General features: G+C 44.2%; 1 protein-coding gene across 2 annotated transcripts in view; it reads left to right on the top strand.

Annotated features, from left to right (window-relative positions):
- Positions 1–16,698, top strand: part of EMP2 (epithelial membrane protein 2) — a 92,797-nt gene that overhangs the window by 64,421 nt on the left and 11,678 nt on the right. For both annotated transcript variants that reach the window (XM_068244680.1, XM_068244681.1), the window contains 2 exons: positions 6,476–6,587; positions 16,108–16,207. In XM_068244680.1, coding sequence (XP_068100781.1) covers positions 6,510–6,587; positions 16,108–16,207 — 178 coding nt within the window. In that variant the 5' untranslated portion in view covers positions 6,476–6,509. The remainder of the gene's footprint in view (positions 1–6,475; positions 6,588–16,107; positions 16,208–16,698) is intronic.

Raw genomic sequence — 16,698 nt, 5'->3', positions numbered from 1 at the left:
TATATTGTGCTTTTTTTTTTTTAATAAAAACTTGAACTGTAAAAAGGGGAATGGAACGTGAGTGTAATGCCAGTTATAGATTTCTAAATTTGTAAGGTACACGAATAGCTAAAAATGTACAGGCAGACAAACTTAGGCCTAGTGCACACCAGAGCGGTTCTGCTGCGGTTTGCGATCCGCTTGCGGGTGCGGATCCGCTAGGGTAATGTATTTCAATGGGCTGGTGCACACCAGAGCGGGAGGCGTTTTGCAGAAACGCATACTCCCGGGCTGCTGCAGATTTTGGATTGCGGAGGCGTTTCTGCCTCAATGTTAAGTATAGGAAAACCGCAAACCGCTCTGAAAAACGGCACTTCAGAGCGGTTTGCCAGGCGTTTTTTGTTACAGTAGCTGTTCAGCAATAGCTTTACTGTAACAATACATGAAATCTACTACACCAAAACCGCTACACAAAACCGCAAAACGCTAGCTGAAACGCTGCAGAAAAAGAAGAAAAAGCGTTTCAAAATCTGCTAGCATTTTGCGGATCTGCTAGCGGTTTTTGGTGTGCACCAGGCCTACTAGAGCATTCACTGTTGATTAGATTTGTTGTTGGTGGTATGTTAGTGGCTAACCTTGCAAGCATTTGCTGCTGGTATATAGTCCCATTTAGAGCTAAATATTTAATAATGACGTTGTTTGGAGAGTATGCCTGTTTTTATTGCCTTGGAACTGGGTACAGGAAAGGAGCGGCTGTGTTTTTAGGTTTGAACAGGAAGGTACATTTTCAGCTGTGAAATAAATACTATTGTACCAGAGCCATACACACTTTTTTTTTTTTCTTTTTTGATAATGTTCAATACTGCGTGTGAACCTGGATGTTTTTCAAGTGTTTTGTGGCTAACTTCATTTGTTGATTTCACTTACTATTTTGAGCTTATAAGAAATGTTGCCTGTATGTACTGTATATATCAAGTTTTAATCATCCTACAAATATACACATATTTATAAAGACTACAGAATAATATTGGACACTGTAAATAGCTGAGAAAATGTGGGTACTCTGAAACCTGTTCTGGTTGGTTAGATGTAGAGGCTTACTGGCTTTTCCACCAAACGTTTGACTCAGAACAGGCGTTGTCATGGTTTACCAAAGAGGTTGAGTGCACATGCTCAGTCATATACCCACTTTTTTATTTTGCAAATAGTGGTATGAGTGCTGGCAGGGTTGCTGCCAGGCATGCTCATCACTGCCAAATCTCGAGTAACCACGGTGGTGACTTGTGATTCAAATGAGCTTTAATTGCAGCTGGATGCGGCGAGGTTAATTACCCATAATGCCACCGTCCGCCCTGCGTTTCAACGAGCTTGCAAGCGACCTAATGGTCGCGTTGCAAGCTTCACTATGGCGCACTTCCTCCTTCAAGCCGGAAGGTAAACTTACTTGATCAACTTGATTATTATTATTATTGATTTATAAAGCGCCAACATATTTCGTGGCGCTGTACAAAGTAAGAAACAAACATGGGGTACATAATACAGACAATGGTGTACACTAATATACAAGATACATAATTAGTGACAAAATACAAAAAATGATACAGCATACAGAATACAAAATACAGAATTGGTAATGACAGTGATAAAAGTAACATGATGAATAATAATTATATGATTTCCAAGACACAAAAGGGGGAGAGAGCCCTGCCCTTGCGAGCTTACAATCTAAAGGGCGAGCTTACAATCTAAAAGTCTAACTTGATCTAACTTGATAAAGATAAACTTACTTGATTCAGATGTTGTCAAGAATGTGGCGGCAACCAGGTGAGGAGTGTCATATGGGGCTTCATGAGTGCTGTCGGCACCTGGGGAACTACAGTTCATTAAGGGAACCATAAATGCCAGCAAGTACTGTGACATACTAAAGCAGAGCATTATCCTTTCCCTTCAGAAACTGGGCTGCAAGACAGTATTCCAACACGGTAATGACCCCAAACACAACTCCAAGATGAGGTGAATCTGAGGTTAAGGGTGCTGACTAAGCATGTCTCCAGACCTAAACCCTATAGAGAATCTGTGGGGGCATCTTCAACACGGTAAAGTGGAGGAGCGCAAGGTCTCTAAAAGCCACCAGCTGATTGAAAGGATTCCTGTGGCAACCTCTGAGGGCCCGTTTCCACTATCACGAATTCGCATGCGTTGCCTGCATGCGAATTCGCATAGCCAGTACAAGTGGATGGGACTGTTTCCACTTGTGCGTTTTCCTGAACGTTTTTCTGTGCAGAAAAAATCTGCATGGTAGGGTCCTCAGAATTCGCCTGCGTGGGGAATGCAGGCGAATCGCACGCAATGTATTTAATAGGGAAATCGCATGCGTTTTCCCCATGTGTTTTTTTCCCGCGAATTCGCATGCGATTTCGCATAGGTACCCATGTTAATTCACACAGGCAGTGACATGGTTAAAATCGCATCACCCTAACCTATGCGAAATCGCGGCAAAAACCGCATGCGGAATCGCACCCGCATGCGATTTGCCTGCGGTGATTCGCCGGCGATTCCGCAACGCTATAGTGGAAACGGGCCCTCAAGCTCTAGTGAACTTCATGCCCAAACGAGTTAAGGCAGTGCTGGAAAATAATAGGGGAACAAAATATTGACCTTTTGGGCACAATTTTGACGTTCTTCACTGAAGTGTGTACTTTTGTTGCCAGCGGTTTAGACATTAATGGCTGTGTTGATTTACTTTGATGGGACAGCAAATTTTAAATTGATACAGAGTAGTTGGTGTACAGCTTATATAACAAAGTATCATATATGAAGTGTTGTCCTATAAAAAGATACTAAAGAAATGTGAGGGGTGTAATCTGTTTTGTGAGATACAGGATGTCTTCTAGATGGCGTTCATTACCCTACTCCTTACTGCAGCAATGCAGCTTCTCCACTCCCTGCCATGCTGCTTAACATTCACCAGCATCAGAGAGACTACAGCAGGTCTCAGGACACCAGTGCTGTGCTCAAGTAGCTAGTGCCCCAATACAGTAAACATTTTCCTCTGTGTGCTTATTTCCTCTTCGTATTTACAAAGGGATCAGGTGCTTGCTTTCAGATGATGTATACATAACTTGTGTGTACTTTAATTTGTATAAAACCAGGACAGATACTAATGCAAGGGGCATTCTGTTTATAGGCACATAGAAAACATCAGTCTTTTAAAGAGCAAATGACTAAGCATCCTTCCACACACTTGAAAAATGTAAACACAGTATTCTCATTCTGCTGAATTTATGACTTTTGACAACTATCGGAAGAAATTACTTGTTTGATGTCAAAACTAAAGGTTTGGGAAATGTGATGAAAAATTGCACAACGCTTTGTCTCCCTCTAGTGTACTTTTTGGGGAATGACTAAATGGCCAAAATTAATTTAAAAACCACTTAAGGTAGCCATACACTGGTCGATTTGCCATTAGATCGACCAGCTGACAGATCCCTATCTGATCGAATCTGATCGGAGAGGGATCGTATGGCTGCCTTTACTGCAAACAGATTGTGAATCGGTTTCAGCCTGAGACCGATCACAATCTGTTGAGCTGCTCCTGCCGCCTGTTCCCCCCCCCCCCCCCCCCCCCGTATACATTACCTAAAGCTGGCTCCGGGTCCTCTTCTCCGCGCTGCACCCCGCACCGCATCTCAGCGTACACCATGTCACTCCGTGACCAGGAAGTTCAAATAGAGCGCCCTCTATTTGAACTTCCTGGTCACTGGAGTGACACAGGAAGTTAATGTACGCTGGGATGGAAGCAGGAACAGAGCGGTGCAGCGCGGAGAAGATGCCCGGGAGCCAGAATCAGGTAATGTATACCTGATCAGATCGGCTGCCGCTAGCGACGCGCTCCCTACCCGCGGGTGATCGACGGTATTTTTCTGCACGGCGCGATCGACGGACCGATCCGTTTTCGGGAAGAAATCTGATCGGTGGGTGCGTTAAGCGCGAACGATTGGCAGCAGATTCCATCCCAGTGATCGAATCTGCTGTCGAAACGGCCGCAAATCGGGCCAGTGCATGGCCAGCTCAAGTTTTTAATATTGAGGTGGTTTTTTTTTTTTTTTTTTTTTTTTTTGGGTCATTTCTTGAAAGATAAAATCATCTAATGTTTTCTTTATCAATGCAGGCAAGATTTTTGTGCTCAAATTCCATATTTCAACTCTGGTGAATTGCTAAGGGAATCCACTGCCTAAAGGACACCTGAAGTGAGAAGGATAGGGAGGCTGCCATATTTATTTCCTTTCAAACAATACCAGTTGCCTGACCTCCTGCTGATATATTTGGCTGCAGTAGTGGCTGAATCACAGACCTGAAACACGCATGCAGCTAATCCAGTCTGACTTCAGTCAGAGCACCTGATCTGCATGCTTGCTGAGGGGTTGTGGCTAAAAGTAACAGAGACACAGGATCAGCAGGAGAGTCGGGCAACTGGTATTATTTGAAAAGGAAAAATCCATATCCTTCTCTCTCATGCAACTAATGGAAATAGCTGCAAAAACAACCTAACACCCTGGACTGATTTCAAAAGTATTAGTGAGGAAGAGATCTCAGACATCCTCTGTCGTCTCCGCCAGACAACCTGCGACCTGGACCAACTAAACATATGCTGAAATGCCCTGACCTGCTTGGTCCAGCATTTCACAAAATAGTAAATTGCTCTCTGCAAGCAGGGAGGTTTCCTACCTCTCTAAAAGAAGGAATCATCAAGCCCCTTCTTAAAAAACCTTCCATGGATCCAGATGCTATGAGCAGCTACAGACCTGTCTCCAACCTCCCCTTCTTAGGTAAAGTTATTGAAAAGGCTGTCTATCTGCAACTTGAAACCAGGCTGTCAGTAAACAACATCCTGGACCCTCTACAATCTGGCTTTAAGAAACACCACAGCTGCGAAACAGCCCTCATCCAAGTCTGCAACGATCTGCTCATGGCAAGGGACAGAGGGGAATGCTCCATCCTAATCCTGTTGGATCTCTCAGCTGCTTTTGATACAGTTGACCATGAAATCCTGCTTAACAGACTGCAGGAGTACTGTGGCATCAGTGGATCAGTCCTCCAGTGGTTCAGATCATTCCTGACTGACAGAACACAGAGAGTATCCCTAGGACCTATAATGTCCAAACCTGCACCTCTACAATTCGGAGTGCCACAAGGATCAATCCTATCCCCTCTGCTGTTTGCAATCTACATGTTGCCACTCGGTACACTTATCCAACGACATGGCCTGACGTACCACTGCTACGCCGATGACACACAGCTATACCTGTCCTTCAAACCTGGTGGAACAGACCCTACCCCAAAAATAAACTCTTGCTTAGCTGAGCTTCAGGCATGGATGAATGATAACTGGTTGAAACTGAATGCTGACAAAACTGAGGTCCTGTTTGTCCAAAGCCAGTGCTCGCCATCAAAACAGCTCTATCCTAAAGCAACACCAATCAGGATTGGGAATTCAGACATAAACAGCTCCAACCTTGTGCGCAGCCTTGGCGTACTAATCGATGGGGAATTGAGTTTCAGAAACCAAATTTCATCTGTAGTTAAATCTTCCTTCTTTCATCTGAAGAACATTGCAAAGATTAAACATCTGATTCCCCCAGAGGATCTTGAAACCCTAGTCCACGCCTTCATCACATCACGGCTGGACTACTGCAATGCCCTTTATGCTGGCCTCCCCAAAAAAGACCTGCGTCGCCTGCAATTAGTGCAGAATGCTGCTGCCAGATTGCTAACAAACCAGCCTCGCTACTGTCACATTACACCGATCCTTCGCTCACTGCACTGGCTACCAGTAGAATGGAGAATACTCTTCAAGATTGGACTGCTGACATTCAAATCCCTGCACAATCTGGGCCCTGGATACATGAAGGACTTGCTGAAGCTGCACCACACCTCTCACAACCTCAGATCAGCAAGTTCTATAAACTTGGTCACTCCCAGAGTGCACCTCAAAAGATCTGGAGACAGAGCCTTCTGTCATGCTGCCCCTACTCTTTGGAACTCCCTACCACACCCAGTAAAGACCGCACCATCCCTGGAGCTATTCAAATCCAGACTGAAAAGCCACCTGTTTAGCCTGGCATTTCCAGATTTATAAAATTCTTCCTCTGTACCACGATGGTCGGAGCCATGCTTATGCGCTTTGAGTCCCACGGGAGAAAAAGCGCTTTACAAATGTTATTTGTTGTTGTTGTTGTTGTTTAATAACACACATCACAAGCATTCACTTAATCTTGTCAGATTTTGTCAGAAGGCTCTGATCTTCACGCTTGTTCAGGGTCTATGGCTAAAACTATCAGAGGCAGAGGGTCCGCAGGACAGCCAGGCAATATGCAATTGTTTCAAATTAAATGTTAACCTCCATATTCCCCTCACTTCAGGTTCCCTTTATGCGCCATATTGCTAATTTCTGTCAGAACATAGGTGTAACAATACTCTTATTTTTGTATTTCAGTTTCTACTTGGTCTTCTAGAGGAACGTTAAGAAAATGTTGGTCGTCCTCGCTTTTATTATCATCTTCCACATAACGTCCATAGCTTTGCTATTCATCGCAACCATTGACAATGTAAGTCACTTTTCCATTCCGTTGTTCACTGTCAATTTTTCTTCAGTTCTGTTGGTCTCTGAAAAAACTGAAGGCACCAGTGAAAGTCCACTCTGCTGGGAATGTACAGTTTCTTTATCTATACTGTTTTCTGTGTTTACCATCTGATATGACATCTTGGGATGGATGGATTTTATGGCAGTAAAGAACAGTGCAGAATGGTGTAGTACCATATGGCTGCATGCCAAAATAACAAGTCTACAGAATCCTATATCTTTAACGCTGTATTCACGGTGGGACGTTGTGGTTTGATGCGACTTTAAAGTCGCAACGTATCTACATTAAGAGGTAACGCACTGCAAGCAGTGAGTTACCACAACGCAACATTTTTTTTTTTTTAACGTCGCACTGTGAACGGCCCATAGGAGATTAGCATTGCAGTGCGGTGAGCTGCGGTATAAGACTTTTTAACGTGCGACCATAACATCCCACTGTGAATGCGACCTAAAACATTTTGATGGTTGTGGGGTCATTATTGCTTAAATGCATGTAAAATACATAGCAAGTGATACTAGTGACACATAGGGATGAGATTCACCCTCGACCCGTTAAAGTAAAATTTCCCATTTGGAATTTAGTAACGAAAAGGAAAGGTTGTTTAAAGTGTAGCAGCCCAATTTCACTGTATTGTAGTCAAATCAGTGAGATATGAAGTGTGATGAGGGTTGTGGGTTCCTGCATGTGCTCATGGCACTGGCTGCATAAGCTTTTCTTGATCCCTTCATAGGCTTAAAGCAGAACCAAAGAACCTTTAAAATAAGAGTTTCACTTACCTGGGGCTTCTGCCAGCCCCCTGCAGCCATCCTGAGCCCACGCAGCTTCAAAGCGATCCTCCGTTCCCCGCCACGGCTCACTTGTCTTCACGCAGTGGATACTCTACTTCTAAGTCTAGGTCCACTGCGCCCTGGCCGCGGGTATCCTCTTACTTGTTCCCGTAGCCAGGAGCATACTGCACAGGTGCAGTAGGAGAATAATCTCTACTGCGCCTGCGCAGTTCGCTCCCGGCAATGGGAGCATGAACGAGGATGCGCACCGCCAGGGCCGCCTAGGTGCAGTAGTATCCAGCTGCTCGAAGTGAAAGTAACCAGCGGCGTGGGAACGAAGGATTGTCTTGAAGCTGTGTGGGCACAGGATGTGTGGGCACAGAAGCCCCAGGTAAGTGAAACTTATACACACACACACAAAACACATACATACACGCACACACATGCACGCATACATACATGCACGCATACATACATACATGCACGCATACATACATGCACGCATACATACAGGCACGCATACATACATGCACGCATACATACATGCACGCATACATACATGCACGCATACATACATGCACGCATACATACATGCACGCATACATACATGCACGCATACATACATGCACGCATGCATACATGCACGCATGCATACATGCACGCACGCATACACGCACGCACGCACACATACATGCACGCACACATGCACGCACACACGCACACATACATGCACGCACGCACACATACATGCACGCATACATGCACGCACGCACACATACATGCACGCATACATGCACGCACGCACACATACATGCACGCATACATGCACGCACGCACACATACATGCACGCATACATGCACGCACGCACACATACATGCACGCATACATGCACGCACGCACACATACATGCACGCATACATGCACGCACGCACACATACATGCACGCATACATACATGCACGCATACATACATGCACGCATACATACATGCACGCATACATACATGCACACATACATACATACATACATACATACATACATACATACATACATACATACACGCACACACACATACACGCACACATACATACATGCACACATACATACATACATACATACATACATACATACATGCACGCACACATACATGCACGCACACATACATGCACGCACACATACATGCACGCACACATACATGCACGCACACATACATGCACGCACACATACATGCACGCACACATACATGCACGCACACATACATGCACGCACACATACATGCACGCACACATACATGCACGCACACATACATGCACGCACACATACATACATACATACATGCACGCACACATACATACATACATGCACGCACACATACATACATACATGCACGCACACATACATACATACATACATGCACGCACACACACATACATACATACATGCACGCACACACACATACATACATACATGCACGCACACATACATACATACATACATGCACGCACACATACATACATACATGCACGCACACATACATACATGCACGCACACATACATACATGCACGCACACATACATACATGCACGCACACATACATACATGCACGCACCCATACATACATGCACGCACACATACATACATGCACGCACACATACATGCACGCACACATACATGCACGCACACATACATGCACGCACGCATACATGCACGCATGCATACACGCATGCATGCATACACGCATGCATACATGCATACACGCATGCATGCATGCATACATGCATGCATACACGCATACATACACACATACACGCATGCATACATGCATACACGCATGCATACACGCTTACATACATGCATGCACACATACATGCATGCACACATACATGCATGCACACATGCACACATACATGCACGCACACACACACACACACGCATACATATATGCATACATATATGCATGTGTGTGTGTCAGGGCTGTGGAGTCGGTCCAAAAATCCGACTCCGACTCCTCAGTTTAGGATTCCACCGACTCCTTGACTCCGACTCCTCTAATTTGCATATTACAATTTTGTTGATTAAAAGTATGTAACATGAAATTCGTCTCTTAACTGCCAACGCTTAGGAATTTTACAAGACCACTGAAGTGAGAAGGATATGTAGACTACTATATTTATTCCCTTTAGACTAAGGCTTCTTGCACACCAAGACGTTGCATTAGGTGCCACGTTAAGGTCGCATAACGTGCACCTAACACAACGTATGGTGCTGCAAGAGCCGACGGTAGAGTGAGCCGCGTTAGGCGGCTCGAGTCCTATGTCTCCCAGAGTGGCGCTGATTGGCCAGCGGGACCACGTGATGCGGAGCGAGACACTCCGCATCACGTGGTCCCGCCGGCCAATCATCGCCCGCCAGTGCAGTGAATATTAAGTAGCCATGTGCGCGGCTACTGTAGCTGGCTCTCTCCGCCCCCCACTGCGCATGTGCAAACAGTCTAACGCGGCTATAGCCGCTCCAACGCCGTAGCATGCTGCACTTTGCACAGAATGTGCAGCGTTACATGTAACGCAACGTGGGCTGTGTGAACAGCCCACTTGTGTTACATTGCTGTGCGTTGGGGGAGCGTTACAGGCGCCTGTAACGTCTTGGTGTGTAAGCAGCCTTAAACTAGTCCGTGGTAAGAGTACTTGTAAAAGGTACAAACCGGAACAAAGAACATCTATCAGGCCCTAGGCAATGTAAGTGTGGGTACATGTAAGAATGATGTGCAGGTACTCTGCAGGGGAATGAGGAGATTGTAAACAGACAACACCTCTGTGTTCAATGTGCACAGCATTCTCAGTGGATTCCCTGCAGCTCTGTGGGGAGTGCATATGTAGAGTATAGTACTACTGTGTAACAAAGTAAACCTGAGACAGATGAAATTAAAGTTTTATACATACCTGGGGCTTCCTCCAGCCGCCTTCAGGATAATCAGTCCCTCGTTGTCCTCCTCCTCCACCACCTGGATCTTCTGCTATGAGTCCAGGTACTTGAGCCAGTCGGGCGTAGTGCGCATGCACACACTCCGCCGCCAGAAGCATACTACACCTGTGCAGCACTATTGCGCAGGTGCAGAATGTTCCTGGCTGTGGGAGCAGTATGCGGCTGGACAGCGCTGACTGGCTGAATTACCAGGACTCATAGCAGAAGATCCGGGTGGTGGAGGACAGCGAGGGACTGATTAGCCTGAAGGGGGCTGGAGGAAGCCCCAGGTATGTATAAAACTTTACTTTTCATCCGTCTCAGTTGCCCTTTAATTTGTAGTCACCAAACCAAATTTTAACAACATATCAAATTATTTGATTTCATCAGCAAAGGGAGTGCATACATTTGCATAAATCAGCATCAATGCAGAATTATTTCCATCTCGTTGACCATCTCTATTAGTGACACAGCTACACATCAGGCTTTATTCTTACAGCATAGATGTTATTTAGTGTATATATAAGAGATTCCTGTGTACACATCATATATACAGTCACAATCAGATATGTATATCTGACCTTAAAAATACGGAGACTGCTTTATTGAAGCTGCACAAATAACTAATTTTGATTGGTTTATTTCATTTTTGTGGACTAAGTACAGCTATTACTGTATATATACTGTATATATACATTATTTTTAATGACTATTATCTGAGAAATAGAACATTTTATCATTTTCTATTTTAATTACAGTTACAAATTCATTAGGAGTCGGTGCATTTTTTCCCGACTCCGACTCCAGGCACCCAAAATTGCACGACTCCGACTCCACGACTCCGACTCCACAGCCCTGGTGTGTGTGTGTGTGTTTTTCTTCAGTTCCGCTTTAAAGGGGGTTCTCTGGGGAAGATAAAAACTAAAAGTTTCACTTACCTGGGGCTTCTACAGGACCCCTGCAGCCAAAGTCCCACCCGGTCACTTAAGCCGCTGCCGTTGTCCTGCTAATTATTCGTCTTAACTAAGCGAATAGTACTGCAGCTACGCAAACTTTGCAGGATAGTTTGTCCATTTTCAAGCCGTATAAACTTGTATACAGAATTTGCAAAATCCTGGAAGCCAGAATTATTTGCATCCCATAGACCAGCCTTAAACTTTATCTTAGTCTAAAGGTGGCCACACACCATACAATAAAATGACCTGATTTTATGGCTATTAAAAAAAATAATCAGATTTCCTGGAAAATAGAAAGCCTCCCCCCCCCCCCCCCTTCATATTGGGAGCAATGGATTTTTCTTATCACTTTTTATGAAAATTGAATGGTGTAGGGTAGCTTGTCAATTTCTTAATATAGACACCCAAGCAATTTTTATCAGTTTGCAATCATTTTATCTTTCATTATTGGAAAGATTGAACATGTGTGGTGGATTGGTCAGATTTTATAAATGTTACAATCAATCAGAAACCTTTATTGTAATCATTGAATTGAAAATACATTTAGAAAACTGGTATCGTGTAGCCACCTTTTTAAGGTCTCCACACACCATACAATTTTTAAAAATTTGTTTTCAAGTTGAGAATTAGTCAACTTTTCTTATTGATTGGTCAGATTTTTAAAATGTTACAATATGTGTTCAGTCTTTCCCCAATTATGATAAAAATGATTGATTGACAACTGTGACAAAAAATGCTTGGGTGTATATGCTAAGAAATTGGCAATCTAATCTACACCATTCAGTTTTCATCATTTCTCAAGGATTGAGAAACAAAAAATCAGCCACTTCACTTATATCGATAAACTGAAGATTCAATCATATTTCACATACCTCACTTTTTCTGTATAATGGATTTAATTTTTATCAAATTGCTGTCAAATCAAGTTTTTTTTATTGCATTGTGGATGGCAAATGTGGGGGGAGCCAGTTCTTTAGGGTTTACTTATTGTTGGAAGAGAAATTCAGTCAGCAGCAGCTGTGTGCATTTAGGGTTTGTTTGAACACAGAACTGTAAGGTGATGGGCAGATGCTCTGTGGAATAGCCTAGCAGGGATGGGGCAACAGCTCTGAGGAGAATCGGACTCTGCCTTTGTTGTTTAGGTGATGAAAGTATTGAGTAGCAGTGCTCCTAGGGCAAATCTTTTTATCAAGTTCTCCTGCAGGCCTGTCTTCTTCAGTTTTTATCCTAGAAGAAGCCATAGTCTCAGCTAAGCCATAACATGTTGGCACTGCCAGAGGAAACATTAAATTACCATGTATGTCACTGATGCTGTATATAGAATATGACTGAATATTTTCTGCAGTAACACAGCAGTGGTGATGTATTTTGCTTCAAAGAATATTCTACAACAACTGTAATATGCTTGTTCTCAGAGAATACATTTATAAAGCATCTTTACATTGCGTTGAAGAGCCTTGCATATTGAAAGGGAAAATGGCACACTGTTGTCAGAGTGATTTGAAGGTTACGGTACCAAGCCATAAAGCTGCTGCTAGTGACACAAATATTTGCTATGGTAGTACTTTGTCTACTGAACAGGAACTGTGCCACTATTGTGTCTCAGAACAGTTTGGCTGTAGCACACTAGTGCTACAGAGGGTTAATTTATTATATAGAGACTGATATGTAAAGTTACTGCTAGTATATACTGACTGACATTTTTGAGAAAAAAAAATGCATTTACAGCTGCGTGCATCCTACAGCGCACACCGTGGCTGGGCGCATTCTGCGTATGACGTACTGATGTCATACACCTGCGCAGCTCCTGGACATGGGTGTGTGCTGTAGGACACGCACAGCCCGGCCTGCGCAGTAGTGTCTGACTTCAGCGACCAAGATGAGGCTGCCGGAGGGGCATTTAGGTATAATGCGGGGGGAGCGACAGGCATCAGGACAGGTGATGGTATATGCCCGCTCCACCCGTTTTATCTAGCATGTTTCGCATCTGGTATACTTTTTTAAATGTATTCAGTCACAAGAAGTTTAAAATTGATAGCTTGAATCAGAACTGAATACAACCTGTGACTGCATTTTATCTAGTGGTAAAAAGACGACCAACTCGAAACACACAATGGAAAAGGTGAAAACAAATTCACATCTTTGTGATGTAGTCTTATTAATTTTGTCCAGGAATGATGTACCTATGCAGTGAATCTAAAACCTAGGAGCAGTTGAAAAAGTCACAGCCAAAAAATGGGCGAAGTTGTTATTTATCGATATATGTGTGGGCACAATTGTTTATCGTCATATAGAAAGCCGTTACGCTATTTAGCGGGCGGCTGCAATTGAATTGAAATATATCATATTATTATCGGGGATCGGGGTGTGTTAATGTTAGGCACCGCCAAGGGGGGATCTTGGGGTTAGGCACCGCCAAGGGGGGCTCTTGGGGTTAGGCACCGCCAAGGGGGGCTCTTGGGGTTAGGCACCGCCAAGGGGGGCTCTTGGGGTTAGGCACCGCCAAGGGGGGCTCTTGGGGTTAGGCACTGCCAAGGGGGGTCTAAGGGCTTAGGGAGAGGTTAGGTTATGGTTAGGTTCAACATTATCAGTCAATTTGCCAATAATGTAATACCACAATTAAATTGTTTAACTTTTTTTGTTTAACGTTGGGCTCAAATTATTTACCAATATGGATAGTAATATTGTTGTTTAGCGTTGCGCCTAAATTAGCTTTTGACTTTTTCAAATGTATGCCTAAAACCTCTCTCTCTGTTTACTGGTAGTTATTTGTGTTTAATGTAAGTCATGCTGCACTCAGTGTCAATAGAATGAATATGAATACTAATTATGTAATTTGTTAAATTCTATTCTGGCACAAGCCAAGTATCTGAAAAAGTGGTTTGTCAAGCTCAGATCTGATATGTTGATTGCTATGTAATTGTAGTCTTAAGGTCCGTACACACGCCGGACTGGAGGCAACGACGGGTCCGTCGTTGCCTCCCGCTGGGTGGGCGTTCCAACGACAGTCCGGCGTGTGTACGCACTGTCGGCGGACTGATACGGCTGTTTCTGAGCGATCCGCCCGGCGGATCGCTCAGAAACAGCCGTATCAGTCCGCCGACAGTGCGTACACACGCCGGACTGTCGTTGGAACGCCCACCCAGCGGGAGGCAACGACGGACCCGTTGTTGCCTCCAGTCCGGCATGTGTACGGACCTTAATTGTCTGACTAATGTTGCTTTGTGTGCCAAATACTGCCACAAGTTGTAGATGTGACAAACCTCACCGTCACTTCATGGTTCATAAACAGCACAAGCCTTTTTTAAGCCGTATTGGTAAAATTTCAAATAAAGATGGTCAGATGCTAATTCCGAGTTGATCCATATTGTATGCAAATTTATGCAGCTTAAAGGCTAACTGTTGTGACAGAGCTGCTCAAAAGTTTTTACCTTATCTGCGTGTTGAACTGCGCAGGTAAAGCATGTAATTCGCAGTGCTGCTTCCGGGTCAAGGATGGCGACCCAGGTGAGGGTTAAGGCACAGTCCTGACAGTTGGAGAAAATTGGGGGAGGGGGCAGATGCAGTGTGTGGCCCGGATACCTTATGTAGTAGATAAAGTAAAAACTTTTATGCAGCTCTGTCACCTGGCTTACCTTTTTATATATGGACCGATTCAGTGCAGCAGGTCAGTCTGAGATCCATATCCCTCCTGTTGAGGAAATTGACATAACCTAGCATGCTGCTAGGTCACTCCTCCAGTCATGGTGATGGGGTCCAAAAAAGCATGATGGCATCCATAATTCTGTAATGCTGCATAACGTTTTGTGGCAAATTAATTATTGTGAATTTAACCTTTTGGAGACCGACACAGTACAAATCTACGTCTAGCAGGTGGTGCTGCCGTTCTGACTGGATGTAGACTCTACGTCGCAGTAAACTACGCGTCCCGCCGCGATCGTGCACACCGGAGAGGGGAGATTAAGCTGTCGTATGACAGCTGACTTCTCCCCTCACTGACCAGGAGCCATCGCGTATGGCTCCTGGTCAAGTGATCACTAAGATCACCGGCTGATCATAGTGTTCCCTGTTACTGATGCGGCGGTAGGGGGGGAAAGAAGAGGATCCTCTCGCCTTCCTGCTGTTCCCCCGGCGATCGGCGCTCCCCTCCGGCCGGCATCCCCGCTTGCTCTGATGTAAGTGCTGGAACGTCAACAAGCCACGACCCGGAACGAGCGGTGAATTTGCCTGGTCCTTAAGGAGGGTTAGGCAGCCGGTCCCTAAATGGTTAAAGGATACCCGAGGTGACATGATGAGATGGACATGTATGTACAGCGCCAAGCACACAAATAACTATGCTGTGTTCCTTCTTTTCTTTCTCTGCCTGAAAGTTATGCTGGGAATACACGATGAGATTTTTCAGATGATTTACTGTCCGATAATTTTTTCGATCAATTTCTTATCTGTTCTCGCGGTGGAGTGATCAGGGCCATGCAGGCGCAGTAGCCATCCACATGGCTGAATCGGCAAGAGCAAAGCTTAGTGGCAACGGGGAACCGAAGACTCAATCTGTGACTTTTACAAGTCCAATGGACTTACTGACACACAGGGAACATTTTCTCCCAGTCTGCTTATCCTCATTGGGTAAAAATGTTTTGCTTATCAGTAGTTTTTGGTACAATTTTAATAAAGGAGCAAAATTATTCTCTTGAAATGTTTTTTTGTTTTTTCTTGCATGCTACTGCTTCGGTCTTGCTCTAAGTTTCCTCTTAATGCCAAAGAAATCTTAGGCTTAAAGTATAACTTTTTTTGTTCTTACAGGCCTGGTGGGTTGGAACTGATTTTTACACAGACATCTGGAAGACCTGTACTAACACGACAGCAATTGTAGCATGCAAAGAAATTGCAAGCGACACTGAGTGTAAGTTGCAACATAGTGTGGTGTGTATTATAATGTCATTACTAGAGGACATGCCTACCAGGAATAAAGTTATTAGTGGTGAAATATTTAACCTTGGGCCTTAACTTCGAAATTCACAGTGAAAATGAAAGCAAACTGTTAGACATACACACCTCTCTACAGTCATTTCAGTGCTGCTGCTTTCATTTACTATACAATAGTGTAGCTTGTGTTAAAGATGGGGCACTATTCTGAAAAGTTATTGTGTTTTTGTTAGTCTACATTTATTCTGTGAAAATTACCACTCATGAGACCCTGTTGTAATGTGACCAAAGCCAGTAAAGTGGCTAACTCCTCTTAAAGGATACCTGACCTGAGACAAAGCTACCTAAGGTAAGCACAGAGGATGCTGGATCCATATACCTCTGTGTTAGTTTCTGTCCTCATTCCACCCAGCCCCTGTAATCAGACCTTGGAAAATACGACCTTTTGCTAAAATCAGATTTTCCGAC

Source organism: Hyperolius riggenbachi, chromosome 7 (genome assembly GCF_040937935.1).
Source record: "Hyperolius riggenbachi isolate aHypRig1 chromosome 7, aHypRig1.pri, whole genome shotgun sequence".
NCBI classification, from domain to species: domain Eukaryota; kingdom Metazoa; phylum Chordata; class Amphibia; order Anura; family Hyperoliidae; genus Hyperolius; species Hyperolius riggenbachi.
This window is presented reverse-complemented; position numbering and strand designations above follow the sequence as displayed.